Raw genomic sequence first — 21723 nt, 5'->3', positions numbered from 1 at the left:
AATCATCCAACGTTTTATAATAGTTGTTGGTTTTTGTTCAGTGAACATATTCTGCAATATTCAGGTCATCGAAATCCCGGGCAATATTTGCACAAAGCTTGTGGGTGAAAGAGGTGGAATTTCTGCCGGGGATAAAACGTCAATACTGTCGTCGAACGCCCGGCGAGTTTTCCCAGAACTGACATGCCCCCAGAATACACAAAAGCGGTGGCGACGTTGGTGTGCAGAAGAGGGTTTGCCTGGGCAGACATCAAAAGAGGCGATTGCGTATCCCATTTAATCTAATTAAATCGGTAAATGTAAAAGTTCCTGACATCGGCAGTGATGAAGAGACCTTGTGTGATATTAAATTAAAATTAAAACGCATTGCGTCGCCGTACTGCAAAGGCCGTCCATCATTGTTATACGTTTGATCCATTAGAGCGGAATATTGAAAAATTAATTTAAAATACAACTGAAGTAATTAGTAAAATCAATATGAACCTTACTATCATTCTCTTAACATTTTTGTTACGATGAAATATAATAGTTTTATAGTTATTACTATTATTGTACTTGTACTTGTTTTTAAAATGTTTTTAAAATGTTTTTAAATATCCTGAAATAAAGTTGATCGATTAACTAGTGGACATGTTATCATAAAATATTTTATAAATTTTTTGAGTTCAAGGCATTTTAGGGAATTTTTTTAAATCGACAGCCAGAACCAAATTTCATAATCAGTTTATTGCGGCAACCATTAATATAACAAAATATATCTATTACGTAAATTATTGACTACCATAGACAGTTTATGAGTGTTTTGATAATATCGCAATTTAGTCTCTATTTTTTTTTACGACTTTCTTACAAAATGTTTTTTACATTGTTAAAAAATTTGTGTTTAATAAGACACACTCAATTGGGTGTCGATATAAAAACCATAACATTATTGTTTATTCACCTCGTATATCAGACGAGAATAGTAAAGCAAAGTAGTACGTTTATACTCGTGTTGCATTGTCATTATACCAGTGCCGATTAATGGGAAGGGATGAGAACGTCAAACTAGTCTAAACATAATATGATTTGTAGTTTGTACATAAAAACCCGCTTATTAAATGTCAACGTTTCCTGAAATACAACATGTTATTGGTTGTATTAAAAAACCGTATTTATGTTTCGATGATATGCCAACTTTGAAATAGGTAATCTCTATGGGCTTAAGTCTATACCCTGCGGTAAACGCACAAATTATCTCGCCCCATTCTCCTAAATATGACGCCACTGGTAGCACGCGTCTGACGCGTCATTAGAATCGCATTTATATACCGAAACAGATAAGATAACAGCATGAATATTTGTAATGTAAAAATGTTACAATTTATATGTACAAAGTTTATGGCTGTATTTGCACTAAGCCTGTGGGAGTAGGAAGTGGAATTTCTGCCGGGGATATTCTAAATATTCAAGCCACTCGAATCACAAAATATATTTTTAATTCGATTTATACTGTAGTAAGTCATCTGAAATTTTATAATAATTTTTATTTTTTTTTCGGTGAACATTCTCTGTAGTATTCAGGTCATCGAAATCCCGGGCAAACGGTCTATATAGCGATATATTTGCACAAGCCTTGTGGGTGAGAGAGGTGGAATTTCTGCCGGGGATAAAACGTCAATACTCTCGTCGAACACCCGGCAAGTTTTCTCAGAATTGACAGACGCCCATGTTGGAAGCGTCGATGGTGTACATGAGAGGATGGGCTTGAACTGACAGCATAGACGCGATTGCCGTATCCCATTTAACATTATTAAACGGTATAATATACCGGATATATATGGAAGTTCATAACATCAACAATGATAACGATACGTCTTGTAATATTAAATAATAATTAAAACGCAGAAGGCTAACGTACCGTAAAGGCCGTCCCCATGGTTAATGTTGGATCCGTTAGAGCGGAAAATTGAATACTTAATTTTAAATACAACTGAATTAATTAGTAAAAGTAATATGAACTTAACTATAATTCTCAGAGACATACTTATGCAAGGACAAATGGGATATTTGCACTGGGCCCACTAGAAAAAGGGGCCCACCGACTTCAACCGTATACAATTAATATGTAATATAATAATTAATATATTTACGCCTCCCCCCCTCTTTAAATACGCTTTTGCCAGTGAACGATCATTTTCTTCATTATAAATAATTAAAAATATATGACGATCTACATTGAGTCAAGAAAATATAGACGCTCTGGGAATATTATCTAATTAAAGTGTTATCACAGCAAATCTGAGTTGTGATGATGTTATTGACCACTTTTCAAAACAAAAAGCAAGAAAATATTTGCAAAAACTGAAATAAAATTAGATTTAAAATATTAAACGTAAAAATATTTAATTTGATATAAAAGTGTAATATTTAATAAAAAATACTAATTTAAAAAAAAGTTTATTTTTTTATGTGTTAATTGTATTGTTTGAATAAATACTAAACACAATAATCATATTTATAACACTAGAATTTTATTCTATGATCCAACTACTCATATACTAATTATATACAGTATTCAATTAAAAATATATTATGCGTACATTTTTATTTTAGCATTAAAGTAAATAGAGGTGGACAATTTAAGAGACAAAATTGTAAATTGTACTGGGCCCACGAATTGGTAAATCAGGCCCTGATAATTCTATAAACATTGTGATTTCGATGTTATATGATAGTATTATCGTTATAACTATTATTGTACTTTTATTTGTTTTTACTAGGTAAATATTCTAAAATAAAAACGATTGATGAACTAGTAGACATACTATCATATAGTAATATTTTATTAATTTATTGAGTTCAATGCATTTTGCGGGGCTTTTCTAAATCGACAGTCAGAACCAAATTTTAAATTCAATTTATTGCGGCAACCACTAATATAACAAAATATATCTATTACGTAAATTATTGACTATCATAGATGGTTTATGCGTGTTATGTTATTATCGCGATTTTGTCTTACTACTCTACTCAAATCAGAAAATATATTTTTAATTCGATTTAAAATGTAGTAAGACATTCGAAGTTTTATAAAAATTTTTGGTTTTTATTCAGTGAACATTCTCTGCAATATTCAGGTCATCGAAATCCCGGGCAAAGGGTCTATATAGCTATATTTGCACAAAGCTTGTGGGTGAAAGAGGTGGAATTTCTGCCGGGGATAAAACGTCAATACTCTCGTCGAAAACCCAGTGAGTTTCCCCAGAATAAAAGCGGTGGCGGCGATGGTGTGCAGGAGAGGGTTTGCCTGGACTGACGTCAAAAGCCGCGATTGCCATATCCCATTTAATGTTATTAAATCGGTAAATGTAAAAGTTCCTGACATCGGTTATGCTGAAGAGAAATTGTGTAATAATAAATTATAATTAAACCGCATTACGTCTCCGTACTGTAAAGGCCGTCCATCATTGTTAAAGTTTGGATCCATTAGATTGGAAAATTGAAAACTTTTCATTTCCCCGAGCCGATGAACAGGAAAATTCGAAAACTTTGATAATTCATTCTTTCTACCAATGAATTCAGATAATTCTGTTGTTTTTGAATTTTAAATACACACTATAGATCGGGTTTTTTTTTACATTAAAAGTTGTGTGTATGGTTTTTAGGAAAACATATTTATTCATATATATATATTCGGATTGAAAACTTTATTTATTTTCATTATTCACAATACATTTATTATCTTATTTCTATTTTTTTTTTTTTTTTACTTTTGGTATAAGCAATAGAATAATAAATTGAAATACATAAATTGCTTTTTACCATAACTACACGTAGATTTATGCTATTCAAAATACAATTGAATTTATTAGTGAAATCAACATTAATTTTACTATAATTCTATTAACATCGTGTGTACGAAAAATTCAAATCACTGCATTTTATTTTCCAGTACTTACATTTAACAATACAGGCAATATTGAATATGACATGTTCATCACCTAGAAATTATAAAATAAGTCGATTACATTTTTTTCTTCTGTATTAAAAGTAGCCGAGCACAGCAGGACTCGATTGTCCAGATGGTAATAATTCTAATATTATTTAATACATGTAAATTAAAATATTAATTAAAAGTTTAATAATAAAATATTTACCCTAGCGAACATCGCTAAATTTATGATGGACGTCGGTGACACTTTCATCTGCCGATTATGAGCCGAGTTTAAGTTCATCGCCAACAATACGGTTTTTTTGAATTTCAAATCCATCTCAGTCCAATTGCTGCAGTACAATCCAAAATTCATCGAACATTTCTAGAAGTAACAATATTAAAGAATTGCAGTTAAATGGTTTTTTATACATGAACATTATAAAAATGTCAGAAACAGTGTTGATCAAAGGAATGAAACGTTATTATTTACTTCTGTTTCTATGTAGTTGAATGCGTAGCAGTAGATGTACAGTTGCATGGTGAGCGATATGAAACCGGCAGAAAATTTCAAAAATGGCGGTGATACAACTGACCAACCCATAATATATAACTGAAAATCGTGTTAAACGTAAAATCACATTTATGAAAATCTAAACGATCAGAGCAACAATTGGTAGATTAATACTCAAAAATTCCCAAATCAAAAACTGATAAATTGTTTACGTTCACCGTAACATGTAGTTATGTAATACACACAGTAATTCTTTTATCGATTTTCAAGCGATAACAAATTATATTAGTCCATGTAGAAAAGTCTTTTTTTTTATATATATATTCACGTGCTATGTCGTTTTCATAAAATCAGCAAAATTTAAACAACGATTTCATGAATAAGAAGAATTTTTTGCTGCTGAATGCATGAATTCGGGAACACGTCACGTTACTTCGTGCAGCATATACTATGTTAATGTATACATGTATTGATGCGCGGAAAAATGTTCGTCGACGCTAGTTCAAACAACGATCGCATAATAAGCGAGTTAAACTCACTGTTCGTGGCGTACAATATTCGTGAGCTGTTATGCTACTAAAATATACCTAGGCACTAAAATGCTCTCGGCAAGATGCGACTAAAAATATCGAACACTGGTTAAATGACCATTGAAACCCGTACAATTAATTCCTAATATTATCAATGCATTGAACAGAATATGCAAAAAAAAATAAATATGAGAATGACAAAAAAAATTATTAATTTTGTTGCGAACATTTTCAAGAAATTTACATTGTATGCAAAAAAGACAAGTTAATCAGTGCGATTTTCTGCATAATTTTTTTATATAACTGTAGACGATTTGTGTTATTATTATTTAATTTTGCATTAATTATTGTGGTATTATTATTTAAATGCATATAATTGTTCCTATTTTTAATAATCATGCGATGTATTTAATATCAAAGACCATCCTTTTTAAAACAATTTTCGATCGTGATTTCAAAATATTTATAAATTTTCAATTCAAACTAATTCAGTTTTTATTTCAAAAAATCGTCCAAGTTAATCACAAAAAAAAATTATCCCCGAACTGTGAAAACATAATGGTCATTGAGATCTCATTTTGGATTTTGTGGCAGTCACATAATTTATTTTTTAAATCATTATTAAACTATATTATTTATAAAAAAGTTTTCAATGCGTGAAACAATAGATTATTTAATTACTCATATAACTTTTCGATTTTTTATGTGACCAACAATTCCCCTATTTTGGCATAAGATATGTATAACGGAAAACACTCACCAATGAGAGGATAAACATTAGTGTAACAACTGAAAATGATCCATTCACTATTTGGACTAGGACCACTGGTCGTACAATGTCGAAAAAGTCGTCCAATTTCCTGTGACAAAAATAAAAATGTATAGAGTTAAAATTAGAAATAAAAATATTTAATCTCGTAATTACTCCACAACCATCTTATAAGAAGACGAAACTATGGGGTGCAGACTGATTGGAAGTTTGTCGGTACAGATAGGTATATTTTATTTTTAAAAGGGCTAACATTTGTTTCTAAGTTACATTGTCTTCAACTTTCTCATTACGAACGTTCGAAATTAGACAAAATTTATCAGTCAATTACCCACTCTCTACATTTAAATGAGTATGTTATCATATTTCCAGAAAAAATTTTTTTTTTCTTAAAATTGAAACTTATCGTACAATTTATTGTACGATATCATTACTTATGAGTCAACTGTTTAATGAAAAATATATTTTATTTTATCATCAATGATGATTTTGTTCATTTTTACATGCTATATTTTACGATCGCAAGTTGTTGATTGACCCAGTTTTATGAACAGTACGGTACACTATTATAAATTGAGCATTATAGAATTATATCACTCGTAAATTATATTTACATTGAGTTTCAATATTTAAACGCTATTGTTTTGAACAGAAAACCAAATTCGAAAAGGGCTTGAATATATGTTTTGTGTAGGTAAGACCACTATCGTGGTACATACATCATGTAATGAAACGACACGAGTAAAGCATTTCAATAATCATGGTACATACAACAAAGTACAACAATAATTAATCGAATATTAGATTTCTAAACAATTTTCCCCGGACGAAATTAATAAAATATTGTTTTAAGCAATGTTCGAATGCGTATGGTACATATTAAAAGCCTTATTTCTCTTCAAACGCTCCGCTTCAGCACTCAATTAATTTATTTTAATGCCTCCCAACACCGTCTCGTGGCATTGATTATTTTTGCAGAACGAGCTCCGGAGGGCGTGGTTCGTTGTGTAGCTGAATTGACGTCAGAGGCGACCCGGATTTCCAGGGACCGCATCGTAATTGGAAACTTGGAAACGCTCAAAGCTATATAAAGCTGTATATATAGCAGTTATTTTTGATGATCAAAAGCTTATTTTATATATGAATTCATATATATGTATATATTCATAAAACAAACACCGCCAAAGGGATGGCATTAAAGTGCTCAGGCCTGGAAATTTTACCCATAATTCGATATAACCACGGCAACGGCTGTCGCTCTGATGTTCCCCGGGGAAATGTTTGAAAACTGTGCGGAATTCCCGGGATCGAAACCTTGTTATATCGTGTCAACAGCAATCACTATTACGCAGTACAACCCCTACCAATTTTATCGCACCCTCGTCAGGTCAAAATTACTTTACGTAAAATGAAACAAAACCAATATAGTTGAAACAACTTTAGGGTTTATGTGGCTTGCTGAAAACTAATAAAAACTTATGTGTTTGATAGAATCGTTGTAACCCATCCAATCCCAGCGGGCCGAGATGATTTTTTTTTTATTGTTATTATTATTATTTTTCGTTATTTTCGTGACAATCACAAAAGTAATGAAAATAAAAATATTTTCCCAATAGAATCGTTCATCCAGAATCAGACTGTCGTAAATTTCGTGCGTGAAAATACGCACATAAGATTTAATTTGTAGCCACGACTTTATCTGCAGTATTTGCATAATATGTATAATAAATTATTAGTGCGCAAAGCATTCAATGATTAATGTACACGAACGATTCCAACAAAACGTTGCGCGAGAAAATATCTTAATATTCACTATCGCTTCTATATGCTCACTTCATTATTCGTTGACTATCTTTTATGTGTTCAATCAAATCATCGTAATAATTCAATTTCATTTCATTTTTTTCCGCTCGAACACCTGCAACGTTTTTATTTAACATTAATTCCAGCATTCGGTCCATAAATTCAAATCGATGATACATTATATTTGTGAAACATGATAAATTATTGTTGTATTTGAACCTGCGATACTTGAATATATATTGCTAAAAAACATGTTTCATCTTTTCGCGGTCTTATAGAAATGAAAAATGCACAAGTTTTTAATTCACGCCCATTTGGAGAGATGAAAATATGAGTTGAATATTATGTACGATAAAATTATTTCTAAAACGAAATGTTGGAAAAAAATTAATATTTATGTTAAAGGTATTTTGTTTTGCATTTCAATACGTTAATAGAAAAGAATTTTCGATACATCGAACACATTGGCAGTGAGATTTCCTCGGTGATTTCGGTGTATTTAATTTATTTGAAGCCACCAAGTGTCACCATGGAACATCGATATTAGTATCGCATTAAATGCAGGGCCGGATTAAACACAGAGCCTAGGAGCCCAGGCTTAAGGCCCTAAAATATTTAAAGCTCCAAAAGAGCCTTCTATCATAAGTCCAATTCAAAATCTTTAAAGTTTAAATTTTATTTTGGTTATACATTTTTTTTAATTTTCATAATTGTATTGTTTATATCTGTAATTGAGAACTCTACTAAAACAAATAGATACAGATGAAATTATTTTGCAGTTCCAACAAGATAAGAGAAAATAAGAGAGTAAAGTTAGTTTTAAAATATTATATTTATATTTTTACATTTGAAGAATAATATTGTTTATTTGCATGTAACGAAAATTGACAAATATTAAAAATTGTTAAAAATATTTCGGTATAATCAATTACTTTGTATAACTTTTTTAAAGAAATGAAATTCAGTTATCGGTAACAAATATTATAAGGATTAAGGGCCCTTTGGACTACTAGGCTTTAGGCCCGATAAACTCTTAATCCGGTCCTGATTAAATGTCGGTACGTTCCACATGATCGGTATTTATCTATAATATTATCACGGTACGTACCATTACCGGTTTCGTTCGACACGCATCCGACCTACCGGCATTGCCGACTGCGCGAAGAAAGTGTTCCACCCCCTCCAACCCCCTTCGCAACCATATATCTGACCATGGTAAAACAACGGGACGCACCATTTATGGTGTTAATTTTCTAATTTTTTTTTTTTTTCGTGACGAAAAACGGTTACAATCGCAAACCGAAAATGAATACAACCCCGTCGATAGGGCTTCTCGAAACCATGTGGTTTTCGGGCAGCAGGAACGGTCACACAGGTAGGTGTATTGCTTTCTCTCACCCGCCGGACCGTGGACGCCGAGCTTCTCGTACGCGGCCGACATGGTGCGCAGCTGGGCGTTGAGCACGAAGCACATGGTGATCAGGTAGCAGTCGAACAGCACCCAGACGAACACGTTGGCGGACACCATGAACGCCTCGACCGCGTACACCGGCGCCCAGACGGCGGGCGCGTTGTAGACGGCCGGCGGCACCGGTATCCACAGGTTGTTGACGGTCATGCGGTACTCGGCCACGGTGCCGTCGGGCGCGGCCATGGGCACGCGGTCGTGCATGAAGCACGGCATGGATATCCACATGGCCAGCGTCAGGTAGCTGAACACGTAGAACGCGCGGAGCAGCGGCCGCAGCGCGTCGCCGGTCCGCCGCAGCCGGCCCGCGTCCCGGCCGCTGCACGTCACGTACGCGAACCGCGTCACGCGCAGCGTGTCCCACACGCGTGCCGCGTTCGCGGCCAGCACGTGGCCCTTGTACAGGCTCATCAGACCGCTGATGAGCAGCACGGCCATGTTGGCGAACCGCTGGAAGTCGTTGAGCGCGAAGTACAGCCCGACCACCTGCGTGCCCTGCAACACGAACGCCAGCCGCACCAGGCCCGCGACCGCTGCCCGGTACCACCGGTCGGTACGGCCGCGCGCCGGCCGCACCAGCCGCATCAGCCCGATCACCCGGAACAGTTCCACGTCCATCGCGGTCCGGCCGCCGCCGTCGTCGTCTTCGTCGACGTTCGCCCTGGCGACAACGTTACGCGGCATACGGTCACCGAACATCCGAGCACAGTACGTCAGCGTACAGCGCAGGGGGGGGGGGGGGGGGGGCGGGAGGAAGTAAAGGGTCGAGAATTCTTACGGGTACCTTACGCGGACGGTGATGGGGTTGGGCTAAATCTCAAATCACGGCGTCGGAGCATCGCGTCTATCGGGATTTCAATTGACGCGCGTAACGTCCCAAACGTACCGAAACATTATCGTTATATTGATAACCGAAGACGATTGTTCGATTCGTAAGAATATACGAATTTAGATGGAGAAGATCTGTGGCAAAAAAAGATATGAGGGGGATTCACTGTCTGACGTACGCTGACAACGGAGGATGAGGGATTCAAAAATGTTAAAAAACGTGGTGACGTAATACTTAAATCTACTGTACATGATAAACCGGCAAACTGGTTTTCGACAAAATTGTATATTTGTTTTCTTCATAACTCATAAAATAATGATCGTTAAAACATATACTTGGTATAAATGTTTAAATATTTTTTTCAGCTATTTATAGAAAATGTTCATGATATCCTAGGGTGTTATTAAAAGTTTCTTTAAAAAATTAATTTTTATTATATTAAAAGCCTTGAAAACGTAATATAAAATCCCTCATATTTATATACTATTGATACGAGAAAAAAATTGAGCTTAATAAAATAATGTACGATTATTTGAATATTATATTATTATTATTTCACAAAACGAAAAAAATCACAAAAATCCATAAAATCTATAAAATTATTATACTTATATTTTATATTTAATTGAAATTCAATGCTATTAGTTAAGGATTGTTAGTGTATTCACTCATGAATATTTGAATAGATATTATTATAATCATTATAATTTTTTTGTAATTAACGTATATAGTACATTATACATGTTTTATAAATAATAAGTTATGCTTATCCAACTGTGTCAAGCCGATTGGTCATTACGCGATTTAAACCTATCGGTATACAATTCGAAAAACTGGTTTACAAATCGGTCCCATTGAGTGCAATTAGCCATTTAAGATTAATTAGTTTTAAATATGATCCCGTAACATTTCAACATATAAAACGGGTTAATCATCTTACAAAACGCAGGATGAAGTCATTGGCAAAATTTTATTGAAAACGTTTTGTTTCCATTTAGAATTTCTAATCACTTTCTAAATAAAATAAAATTTAAAAAAAAAATAATTAAAAAACTCACATTGTTCAAGTCTCGGGTCCCACGACTATATGGTTTTCTGTAGAAATTAAACTAAGTAGTGTATCTGTATGTGTAGTACATGGTACGAAGTCGAATATACAATCATTTATTATTGACTACAAACTAACCTAACCCTTTCAGTGCCTACAGCTCGTTCACGATTGCAAAAAAATTAATATTGTAGTACTGACGGGTCAAATTCACAATTATAAAATCTGAGCAAACCATTAGTTCTACAACGACAGTATACGTCCATGAATTTAATAATTCAGAGCAAAAATCTCATAAATACACACCTCTATAGTATCGAACACAATTGTTGTATACAATACGCCCTTTTTTTTATTTTTGCTCATTATTATACCCTAGTGAATTTAAAAACTTAATCGATTCGGCTGGCACGCGATCCGAGTTGAACACGATTTCCTTACACTGTACGCCGAAACGTCTACATAATAATAGCATTCGTAGGCGCATAACATACCAGGCATGCTATTATAGCGCACGTTTTGTCACATGTTCACGCGTACACATAGTTATGCTTTAATATGTATTGTTTGCCTACCGATATGTCCCTCTGTTAAAAATCAGACGTACAACTTTGGGAAAAAATAACAAAAGTATCGTTCATCGGCAAAATATTATACCAGATTAAAATCAAATTCGGCTATCCTGACAACGCATTGCACCGGTAGCTTATGCTAAAAACACGACCTACGCAGGACAAAACCAATCAACGAAAATCCACAGTAGAAGCTTAATTTTTTTTCAATTAGTTTTAAAAAACGGAAGAGCCTTTATCATCTGTGCTGTATCGATTTTATTTTGTAATGATGTGCATCATTCAAAGTTGTCACATTTTAAAATTGTGTTAGATAAGATACGATTAAAAATAGTGCACCGCAACGATACAGTTTGCGGCTTGGGTGGATATGTGTAGGTATTGATTTTACAATAGTTTATTATAAGATCAATGACATTGGGGAACTGATACGGATCATGGGCGCGATGTTTGGCACACACACACACACTATAATGTTAATTTACTTAGCACACACTAACAAGTCCTATCGCACTATAGGCCTAATGTATTGCTTTTACAACACTTCTTAGAATATGGCCGACTAGAAAATAGAAACTGCTCTTTCGATACGCGCACAGAACACATAAATTAAATTATAAGGTCCAAACCTAACGGTATACCATTGTAATATTCTATAGGTCGACCCTTAAAAGAGATTGATTTTGGTCAAATGACCATCCCGATACACTTTCCAATACAACGCGTTCATGAGACCTTTCAAGGAGTTCCTCAATCTGATCCCATATCCATCATCCCCATTTCTCTACTCTCTATCCTATATGTCCCTTCATCTTTTCCATTTCTTTGGAACAAAAATCAAAAATAGGTTTAAAATAATTTTTATATTTTGATATTCTTTGGTAACAGCTATTTATTGTTTGATATTGTTTATCATTTTTAAAAATATTTTTCAAACTATTGAATTCATTGAACGACTTTCAGCACAAGAACCAATTAAATTAAATTAAATTCGAACACTACGTAATAAAAATTCAAATACAACGTACAATGATCGTGAATAATGTAAGGTTGAATTTTATATCAAAGTGTATCATAAAATATAATGATTAACTTTCTGCAGATGTAAACATTTTTAATGAAATATTAATATGAGCCACTTACCGGGAATTTATAACTGATATTATAATTGATATTATATTTCACCCTCGCAGGGGTGAACGAAAAAAAAAATCACATGTATGAACAAACGTATGGACATTAACTTTCGATGCCGCTACCACTTGAGCGAACCATTATATACTCCACGATACTCTAAAATGACGTTGAAAAATGTATTATTTCCAACTGAGACTGAAAAAATACTGTGCATAATTTAAAAATCCTTGTCGAAATGCATGGTAATGAGTACAAAAGGAAATTTCTGTAAAATACTTCAAATGGTTCTATTATAAAATAATTGTTTTTTTTTCTTCATTTATTATGAAATTAAGTTTTAAAGCACGATAATTTTAATCCGTATTTTCGTTTTTAATTATTTGCTCCGATCCTCGAAAGTTGATTAAAGTTTTTGAGCATGAAATTGAGATTATAAACTTCAAAAGCAATTTATTTCATAATCATTTTTAAAATTAATAAGCTATTCACCACCACCGTCTTTATTGTTCATAATGCGCGGCTGGTAGTGACAAGCTTATACCCGTATTATAAAGTTGTTTGATTTTATTAAAAAAACGATGGCGGCAGCGCCTGAAGTATTGCAATAAACAGTACTCGGTGGGATAAACCGGGGTCGTCAATGATTGAAAAGCGAAAAAAAAAGTTATTAAACGAAAATACAAAAATTTAGACAGGTCTGATATATTGAGTGATAGGTTAATCAATAAAGTCCATTATAATATCACTCGAAAATAACACTTTTCCATGAATAATCTTATTGAATTTATTTTGAAGTTGATCGAAAAACATTTCTTGAAAATAAAAGCACTTCTTTCGAGCACTAGGGTGTACGCATATATAAGAGTTATCGTTTCAAAACCTCTTGAAATGTTGACAGTTTCTGAAAATGTATCGAAGTATAAAAATTATATATTAAGCATAATAATATAACTATCTTTAACGATGCCTTAAAAAAATATTTGTTAATGTCTTCTTAACGATAACTTCTTTACGATCCGGAACTCTAGTTTTATGAAATTTTTGTAGATTTTAATAAATCATTTTTAAATTTTTTTTTTTTTTTATTAACTATTAGTAAAAAGTATTATAGCTCAACATTTACAAAGAGCGTACGTTACGATTATTGAAATAATTAATACGATTCCAATAAGGTACACAATTAGAAAGAAAAATATTGTATCATTGTAGGAATAATGAATAACTATGACATATGTCAATCGACACTTGTGTTCGAGATTCTATAATTTTCCTATAATTTTATATAATATATAATATATTTTTCTATAATTTCTCCTTTCAAAGTAATTATATTTATGGTGATAAGACAGCGCTTCCCTGCACGAAGTTTCTCAATGTTATTTACAAAATTAATTATTAATTAATTAATTTCATAGGATAAACAATATTATACAGCCGGTGAAATCGAAAAAAAGGTACCTATAGGTAGTCCGGATGTTCCTCAATCTGAAGAGTACTTATATAAATATTTATATAAGTTTTTGGACAAATATTTCATTAGTGGCCTTTACAAATAATTATTTTGTCGCTATATAATCAATTAGGCACCAAATTTAATTAGTCAAACTAAGGTTCAGGGCTTATCCTCATAATTTTAAGAAACACGCATACACTTGTGCACTTATAATAACCGAAATATACATACAAATATGCAACTGCCTCTTTTTATAATAACAAACACTTTTTTTATTTTTTTAATTAGATTTATTTGATTGAAGTCAATTTTTATTTTTATATTTTTTTTTAATAAAAATAACTCTATGAGTCTAAAATATTTTAATATAACTCTGTATGATCGATTTAATTTTTCTTCGTCTTCTTATCATACAATGGAATGGAAAAAAGATTAGGCTATTGTGAAAAGTGTTAAAAAAAAAAAAAAGTTAACCTTTAGAATAAATCTAATTCATATAATACGAGTACATAAGAAAACGAGCAAATATGGTCTAAATAACAATTAAATTGCAAAAATCCGTCTAATATGCATTTCACGCAAAAACCCGCAAACTATGCAAAACTATGCCATTCAAATTTTCGTATTTCAGTTCGTTATAATCTACAACGAATTGTTCTCTTATCATTGTTAAGGAACATGCAAATGCAACGAGTTCCAAACCCTAATCATAACTGTGTCGTAATGATTTATAGTACCCCCATCGTCGCACGTGATATTATTATTGTAATCCGAATTAGCAATAATAATTTACATGGAATACAGCTGCAAACGATAATGTAGTGCTCAGTGTCGCGCAATACCTACCCGTCAAACCGAGTGGTGTTTTTTGTATACTTTCATCTGTCCCTGTCTTTTTGTCTCTCTGTCTCTCTTTGTCCGTCTCTGTCTCTGTCTTTGTCTCTCTCTGTTTGTCTCTCTCTCTCTCTCTCTCTCTCTCTCTCTCTCTTTCTCTCTTACTCTGTCTCTATCTCTTTCTCGCACACACATTCTCTGCACACGTTTCGCATTAGGGCGGGTTACGAGGCGGATATATGCGCTATCGGCGGTCTTCTGGTCTGCGCATTGCGGTGTCATAGGTCCGAACCGATATCGGGGAAGTGACGCCCACGCACTGCGCGCAGTCGCGATCCCGGCGTCGTAGCCACAGTATCCAGCATTCACATCATCCGCAACGCACGCCCAGCAGCCGACCGTCGACGTCCGCGCAAGTCCGTCGGAGCAGAACCATGCCCTGGAATTTTTTATTGCAGCCCGCCAAGACGTTCTACAGATTCCTGAGACACTGGTAGGTGCGGGGTATGGGGACGATTTCGACCCGGGAACGGTCGAACAGGTCGCGGGGGTTGTCTCGCTCCATTTACGCGTGGAGCGATTGGACCACGTAGCCAGGCGAAATCGATTTTAGCACGCCAAAATTCAAAAATAAAAATTGAATATAATACGAGATATTATGACAGTTTTATATTCTTTATACATATTTTATTGATAAATACACATTATAATGTTTCTAAAATGTTCGTCTTGCCGTACCAATGCGATTTCAATTGTCATTAAAATATTATGGCACTCGACACACGACCCATGTCCGATAGTATTGAGAATTGTAAAATATTATATTTTTGTTATATATATTTTACAATTTATCGTTTTCTAACTTCTGTGTGGGTAAAAGCTTTTGATTTAAATTTTTTTACTATTTCAATAAGATATTTCGTTTTATAATAATTCATTATTTCATCAACACGAACACAAATATTATACCAGATAAATCTTAAGTTCAACTTAATTTATCATTAAAACAATTGGTGAAAAAAATTTTAAGTTGACGTACTTTTTTTAGCACTTATTAACTTCAAAATATCAAATTAATATTGTAGTAAAGGATATTGAGATCTTATATTTGTATTTTTCGTGATCCAACCCCGTCCTTTTGGGGTACAGGAAATGTTAGGTTTTATTTTAGATAATAAATCACATAAACAATAATATATTAATATATAACCAAAATTTAAATAATTTAAGTTTATGAAGTTGATTTTCATTAATTTTTTTTTTTTCATAAATATAAAATTAAATCATTAAAATAATCATTTTGACGTGTTAGAATTTATTTCATCTCATTCTGAGACTTACAGTCACAACTAACATAAGTCTTTGGGTGCCAATAGAGTTTGCTCACGCTAAAACCACGAGACATCCTTTGCTTTTATTTTTTCCGCACATCTTTCACTATAAATTTCTAACATTTACAGTTTGTCCAAAATTGTTTGCGTTACATTTCACTAGCCATAACTTAATCACTACATGAAGCGAGTGTAAACTCACTTATCAATAAATTTAACAACACAAAACCGCAAACATTAATTAAACTCGGTAATCATTTAAAATGTTGATTTAATTATGTACAAAACGAGTAAAATTTCAAATTGTATCGTCACACAGTTACCATATAAGTATAGTTTTCTGTTGAATGAAAAAACGTCCTAGATTCGATAAGATAAAGACAAAACCGCAAATGTCTTAACCAGTAATTTTAACGAATAGTATAGAACATGTCTATAGGGATCTACGAGAAACAGCAAATAATAAGGCGGAAAAAGCGTTTTCTGCGGGAGCGTCTTAAGTAAGACTTAAAATACAATACTTATGATTTATAATTATATAATATTTCTAAAAATTTAAAACATAACTATTACAAAAGGTTTAAATGCGTTGAAACGATTAATTTGCGAGAATTCCGAGTAATTTTCGAGATTCGAACAGAAAACTGTATACCATACGAGTGTGTATGTGTGTAGAAGCGTGAGAATTAGTGCACCAGCCCTTAACTCGCCAATCACCCATAGAGGCACAGTTTAAGCCACTTGTAAGATCTTCCATTGCTGACGAAATAACCCTCGACAGCACATATAGCGATCATGAGAATGCAACGTTATCCTTACTCATTGGTGTACAATGATGGTCGAAACTATCCGTAAAACCTGTTCAAACAACTAGACTTATACGTTACAACATAATAAAAAACTCGTTCAACGCATAATATTATGTTTGTTATTTTATATTACAATGCATATGTCACACGGTTGGAACGGGTATATTTCCCCACAGTTCGTTTTGACGCTTTTAAAAGGACAAACCCCACTGGTACACAAGTATTTTATTATTGCGATTATCGATAGTAAAATGCGTATATTACTTGCTATTCGTTTTGTACCGTCTGTACAGGGTTTCGAGACAGATCGGTAACGAACGACAAACCATGACCATGGAAACTAGGAAATTCCACAGAGAACAGATTTTGTCGCTGGACCGCCTCGTCAACATAAAAGTAAACGTCTTCTTTAAACCCGGCCCCTATCCTTGATCACCCGTTTGCGTTACTGTTCTTGGGTTCTACATTATCGTTTTCTTTTGTGTCTCTTACAGGTGGCCGATTTACTATATCGCATGGAGGACAAGATGACCAGCGTCCCTTTGAACGTGCGCAAGCTTACGGCACAGGTAGATGTGCCCATTATGATTTACGGTAAATTATGATACGATTATTATTATAATAAATATCATATCACGAATTATTATATCATAGTATAATGAAATATTTTTCAAACTTTTCTAATTTTTATTAGAAATATTTATTAATATGTAACTTGTGATCATTAAAAATATTTTTGAAACAAACATTTGTCCGATACAATTAATTAAATCATTAATAAAAAGAAAGAAAAACGTTTTTATTGTTATTGTACAATAAACTAAAACAATTGCTATTTAAACGTTTCACTATAACATTGCTACCCAAACACTTATTATTGTTTATTCCGTTCACGCACCTTTTGGACGGTTCACGTTTCAGAGGAATATTTACTCATAACGTAATAACATATACAGTTGATATAGTAGGTTAGGTTATGCGAATGATTATAATTGGTTATTTTATTTATTCTTTCAATTATTACGAATATGATATGACGTACCGTCTGATTTTTATGTTAATTATAATATTTAAAAACCCATCACCTACTCGACCAAAAATTGTTTTGACATCCACATTATGTGTATATATATATATATATAATAATTCACGTTGGACATCTCTAATTAGAAAATGTTCGCTCACATTATAAAATATGCAAAAATCATGGAATTGATTTGCGCTTATCATTCACGGGTTCAGTAATCGGAAACCTGAAAACTTGGATTTGTGACGTGACCGAGTTTAATAACTTTTCGGATAAAATACCTCGGGCAGTGCAATGAGATTCCAATGTTTTTCAATAACTGCAGACAAACAGTACACGATCGGAATTGTAAACACGTTTTGGAATTGTTTACATTTCGAACGTTCCCGTCTCTGTGTTGCTATAACCGTCATGTTTAATTCGCTCTCAGAAACACGTGACCGTAACGCGCGGAATGCAAAGTACCGTTGAGCCTATATCGAACGTCGACGTAAGTAAGTAAACGAACAATAATAAAACTAATCAAAACGATACGTTTTGTTTCTAGGAAAAGATCTCGTGTCGTGGTTCATAACCAACATGGATATCACTCCAAGTACGCGGGCCGTTGATACGCGGCCGACCGGTGCACGGAAGTTAGTCATTAATAATCAGCGTTGCTCGTTTTGTTGTTTCAGACGAAGCGCTGTACCTCGCGTATCTGTTGTCCTCGCATCAAGCCCTGTACTCGATCACCAACCATTATCTGATCTTGTTGAATTTCGGGTTCTTTCATCGTTATCCGGTGAGTAACCGACGAATAATAATAATAATTGTTACCGACCGATTGTTTTTTACGCGCTTCGTTTTTACACGTTTTCGAGTGATTCGATCGTTCAGCCCCGGCTTAAGCACGGCCGACCAAGTTTGACCAAATACGTATTCCCGTTTAACGTACAGTATTAGGTATAATGTACTCGTGTAACACTGTCTGAATTGTCCGGTTGTAGGTGCCGAGGTCTAGAGGTGTAGAAACACGAGATTTCAGATAGATAAAAGTGTTTTTATTTAACAATAAATATACGATTTGTAACAATGATAATAATGAAAAAACTCGGACAGACCGGCCGTTGTTTATCGCGCAACGGTCGTACGCGAGATGCCGACGGCGGCCAGACCGGTTCGGTCGCGTCTTCGCGGACGTCGATGGGGACGCCGTGATTGTTGTGATAACGACCACGACACGGTCTCGCGTCCGGGAAATATTTTCCTATTTTTTTATTATAACATATACTGTTTTTATGTAAAAAAAAAAAAAATAACCTCCGAGATCGTGAAGAACGCACATTATCACTTATTCTAATGATATCGCGTAAATTACCTCTACCGCCACATTTGGTCATAACAAAATTAAATATCTCCTAGGTGATCAAAAAATGAAAAAATTGTACATCTAGCCCGGAGCCGAAAACTGTTTCGACCTTTAAAAATGCAATTTTCGAAATATAATTTCTTAGTACACTCGTACATAAATAATGCTTTTACTTTCTCAACATTTCAATTGAATCGGAATGGTAGTTTTGGCTGTACGCTGATCAGTGAATGAATGAACGGCGTTTAAATCATATATATATATATAAACAAAGGGAGATTATACCAGCGAATAATTTAACTTTTTGACGTTTTTTTATCGTAATATGAACTGGTTTTGCGTAGAATCACGTGCGCTTATCAGACTACGAGTCTGTTTAACTTATTCTCATTAGTTTTCAAAATGTGTTTTCATATCAGCAGATACCGAACCACAATAACATCGTCCGTAACATACAATTCTACTGCAAATTACTGTGCCATGTGTTGATAATAACAAACTGACGCTTTAGTGTCTGCAAATAAACAAAACTCTGACAGAGGTTCCATTTCGTCTACGTGGTTGTATTTTACCAGAATATTACCCACAGATAGCATAAAAAATGTTATTTATTTGTGGAGGGTTGGGTTAAAATTCAAAAAAATAATTCTGTATTCTAAATGCTAGTAAGAATATAAAAATTACCTAACATAATATTCGGATGACAATACTCGTGGCAAAATGATCGGGTGTACAGATTTCATTTGATTTAATTTGTCTAGGTACCTAAGTAGGTACTAGTCATGAACGACGATCGGTATTACTTGTAGTATTAGAAAATATTACGATGTTCCTAGATAAAACATCATTGACAAAACCTCATTTGTTCAAAAATCTTAACAAAATATTTAATATCACTTTCGAATAAAATAATGTTTAATAATAATGGTCAATTTTAATTTCTGATCATATACTAAAATTCAGTTAATTTTTTTTAATTTTAAATAGCATAATTATTTTATAAACTACCAAAACATTTGTTCTGAAAAACTGGGGTTTTTTACATATGAGGTTTTTCATGCCAAGTGACAAATCTTACAAATTAAATTTCAAATAATTGAACAACAAAATAACCATTTTATGTTAAGGACACGGGAAAACCCGAAACAATATAGTTGTCGTTTTATTTTATACATGTTTTTGAATATTTAACTGTACAGTATTTTTTTGGAAATTGGTTTCCACTGCGTTTATGCTTGAACAAATAATTTTGTATTTCATAATATATACGAGTATAATATATTACAATATACACACATATGAAGAATTGATGGAGATTTAAGATTATTCGATGTATGTGTTTCCAGAAGAATATTCCGTGCAGTTAAATATACATACAAACAAGTATCTGATAAACCGTTTGAAATAAAGTGAGCAACTGATTTTGGTAGGATTATTTTTAAATGTGTGATGGAAAAAAAATGTATAAATAAATTATTAGATACTTTTTTTACGAACATATACTAGCTGTACGACATTCTGAAAACAAGTTTCTACTGCATTTATATACAAACGAAACACCAGTCCATATATAAATACAGTATAAACTCGAGATTGAAAATTATTCATCTTCAATCTCATCAAATATTTTACTAGGTGTACAATACATCAAGTGTTATCAATTAATATTTTTTGAGAGCCACATTGGAATTTAGAAAATTTTAAGATGCCATAAAAATTCAAATCAAATATTTTTAACATATTAAAATACAAAAAACCGTTTGAAAAATTAATATATATTAAGTATCTTAATGATGTTTAATATTTAAATCATTTAACAGCTACGTATAGTGGTAAATTGAACAAACTAACAAGGCCCCTGAACGGTATGATAAATAAAACAATTTATGTAAAAATATATGACTCATATATGACTCAATATTTAAACTGCTTAGAACTTTTTGTTTGAATAAAACTGTTAAAAAAAATATATTAATTATTAAAATATAATTATATGTATTAAAATTCAGTTTTGTGATTCAAATTTACATGTACATTTATATAACAATGATAACTAATAATATAATAAATATAATTATATTTTAATTACTAATATATTTTTCTTATCAGTATTATACAAACAAAAAATTTTAAGCAATTTAAATATTGAGTCATATATTTCAATTTAAAATTTCGTTAAAAATGAACATATTTGTTAGCTATGAACAGGGTAGACAATTTCCTCCAACCCCCCTTAACTACGCACTCCGCTTATTTTGAGCTACTTTGACCACTAGATATTTGTATTTATGCATTTATATTTCAGGTTGCGCGTTCGAGAAATGACAGTATACCT

At 33.1% G+C, this 21723-nt stretch overlaps 1 protein-coding gene across 1 annotated transcript; it reads right to left on the bottom strand.

Moving 5' to 3' along the window:
• Nucleotides 1–3923: 3923 nt before the first annotated feature.
• LOC112690533 (odorant receptor 46a-like) lies at nt 3924–9696 on the bottom strand. Its single transcript, XM_025564567.1, has 6 exons — nt 8928–9696; nt 7560–7644; nt 5718–5817; nt 4407–4526; nt 4140–4298; nt 3924–3983 (listed from the first exon to the last, which is right to left on the bottom strand). The coding sequence occupies exons 1-6, from the start codon at nt 9694–9696 to the stop codon at nt 3924–3926; spliced, it is 1293 nt and encodes a 430-aa protein (XP_025420352.1).
• Between the last annotated feature and the right edge of the window lie 12027 nt (nt 9697–21723).

This window comes from Sipha flava, unplaced genomic scaffold, assembly GCF_003268045.1.
Source record: "Sipha flava isolate LNK unplaced genomic scaffold, YSA_version1 50_pilon_pilon, whole genome shotgun sequence".
Lineage (NCBI taxonomy): Eukaryota > Metazoa > Arthropoda > Insecta > Hemiptera > Aphididae > Sipha > Sipha flava.
This window is presented reverse-complemented; position numbering and strand designations above follow the sequence as displayed.

What these genes read in the sequence shown, in the direction of transcription:
- LOC112690533 (XM_025564567.1), bottom strand. Translation starts at nt 9,696, where the DNA reads ATGTTCGGTGACCGTATGCCGCGTAACGTTGTCGCCAGGGCGAACGTC. An exon ending in TAATGTTTATCCTCTCATTG is followed by an intron (nt 4,527 to 5,717) that starts GTGAGTGTTTTC and finishes CACGATTTTCAG; the next exon opens with TTATATATTATGGGTTGGTC. An exon ending in TCAACTACATAGAAACAGAA is followed by an intron (nt 4,299 to 4,406) that starts GTAAATAATAAC and finishes TGTTACTTCTAG; the next exon opens with AAATGTTCGATGAATTTTGG.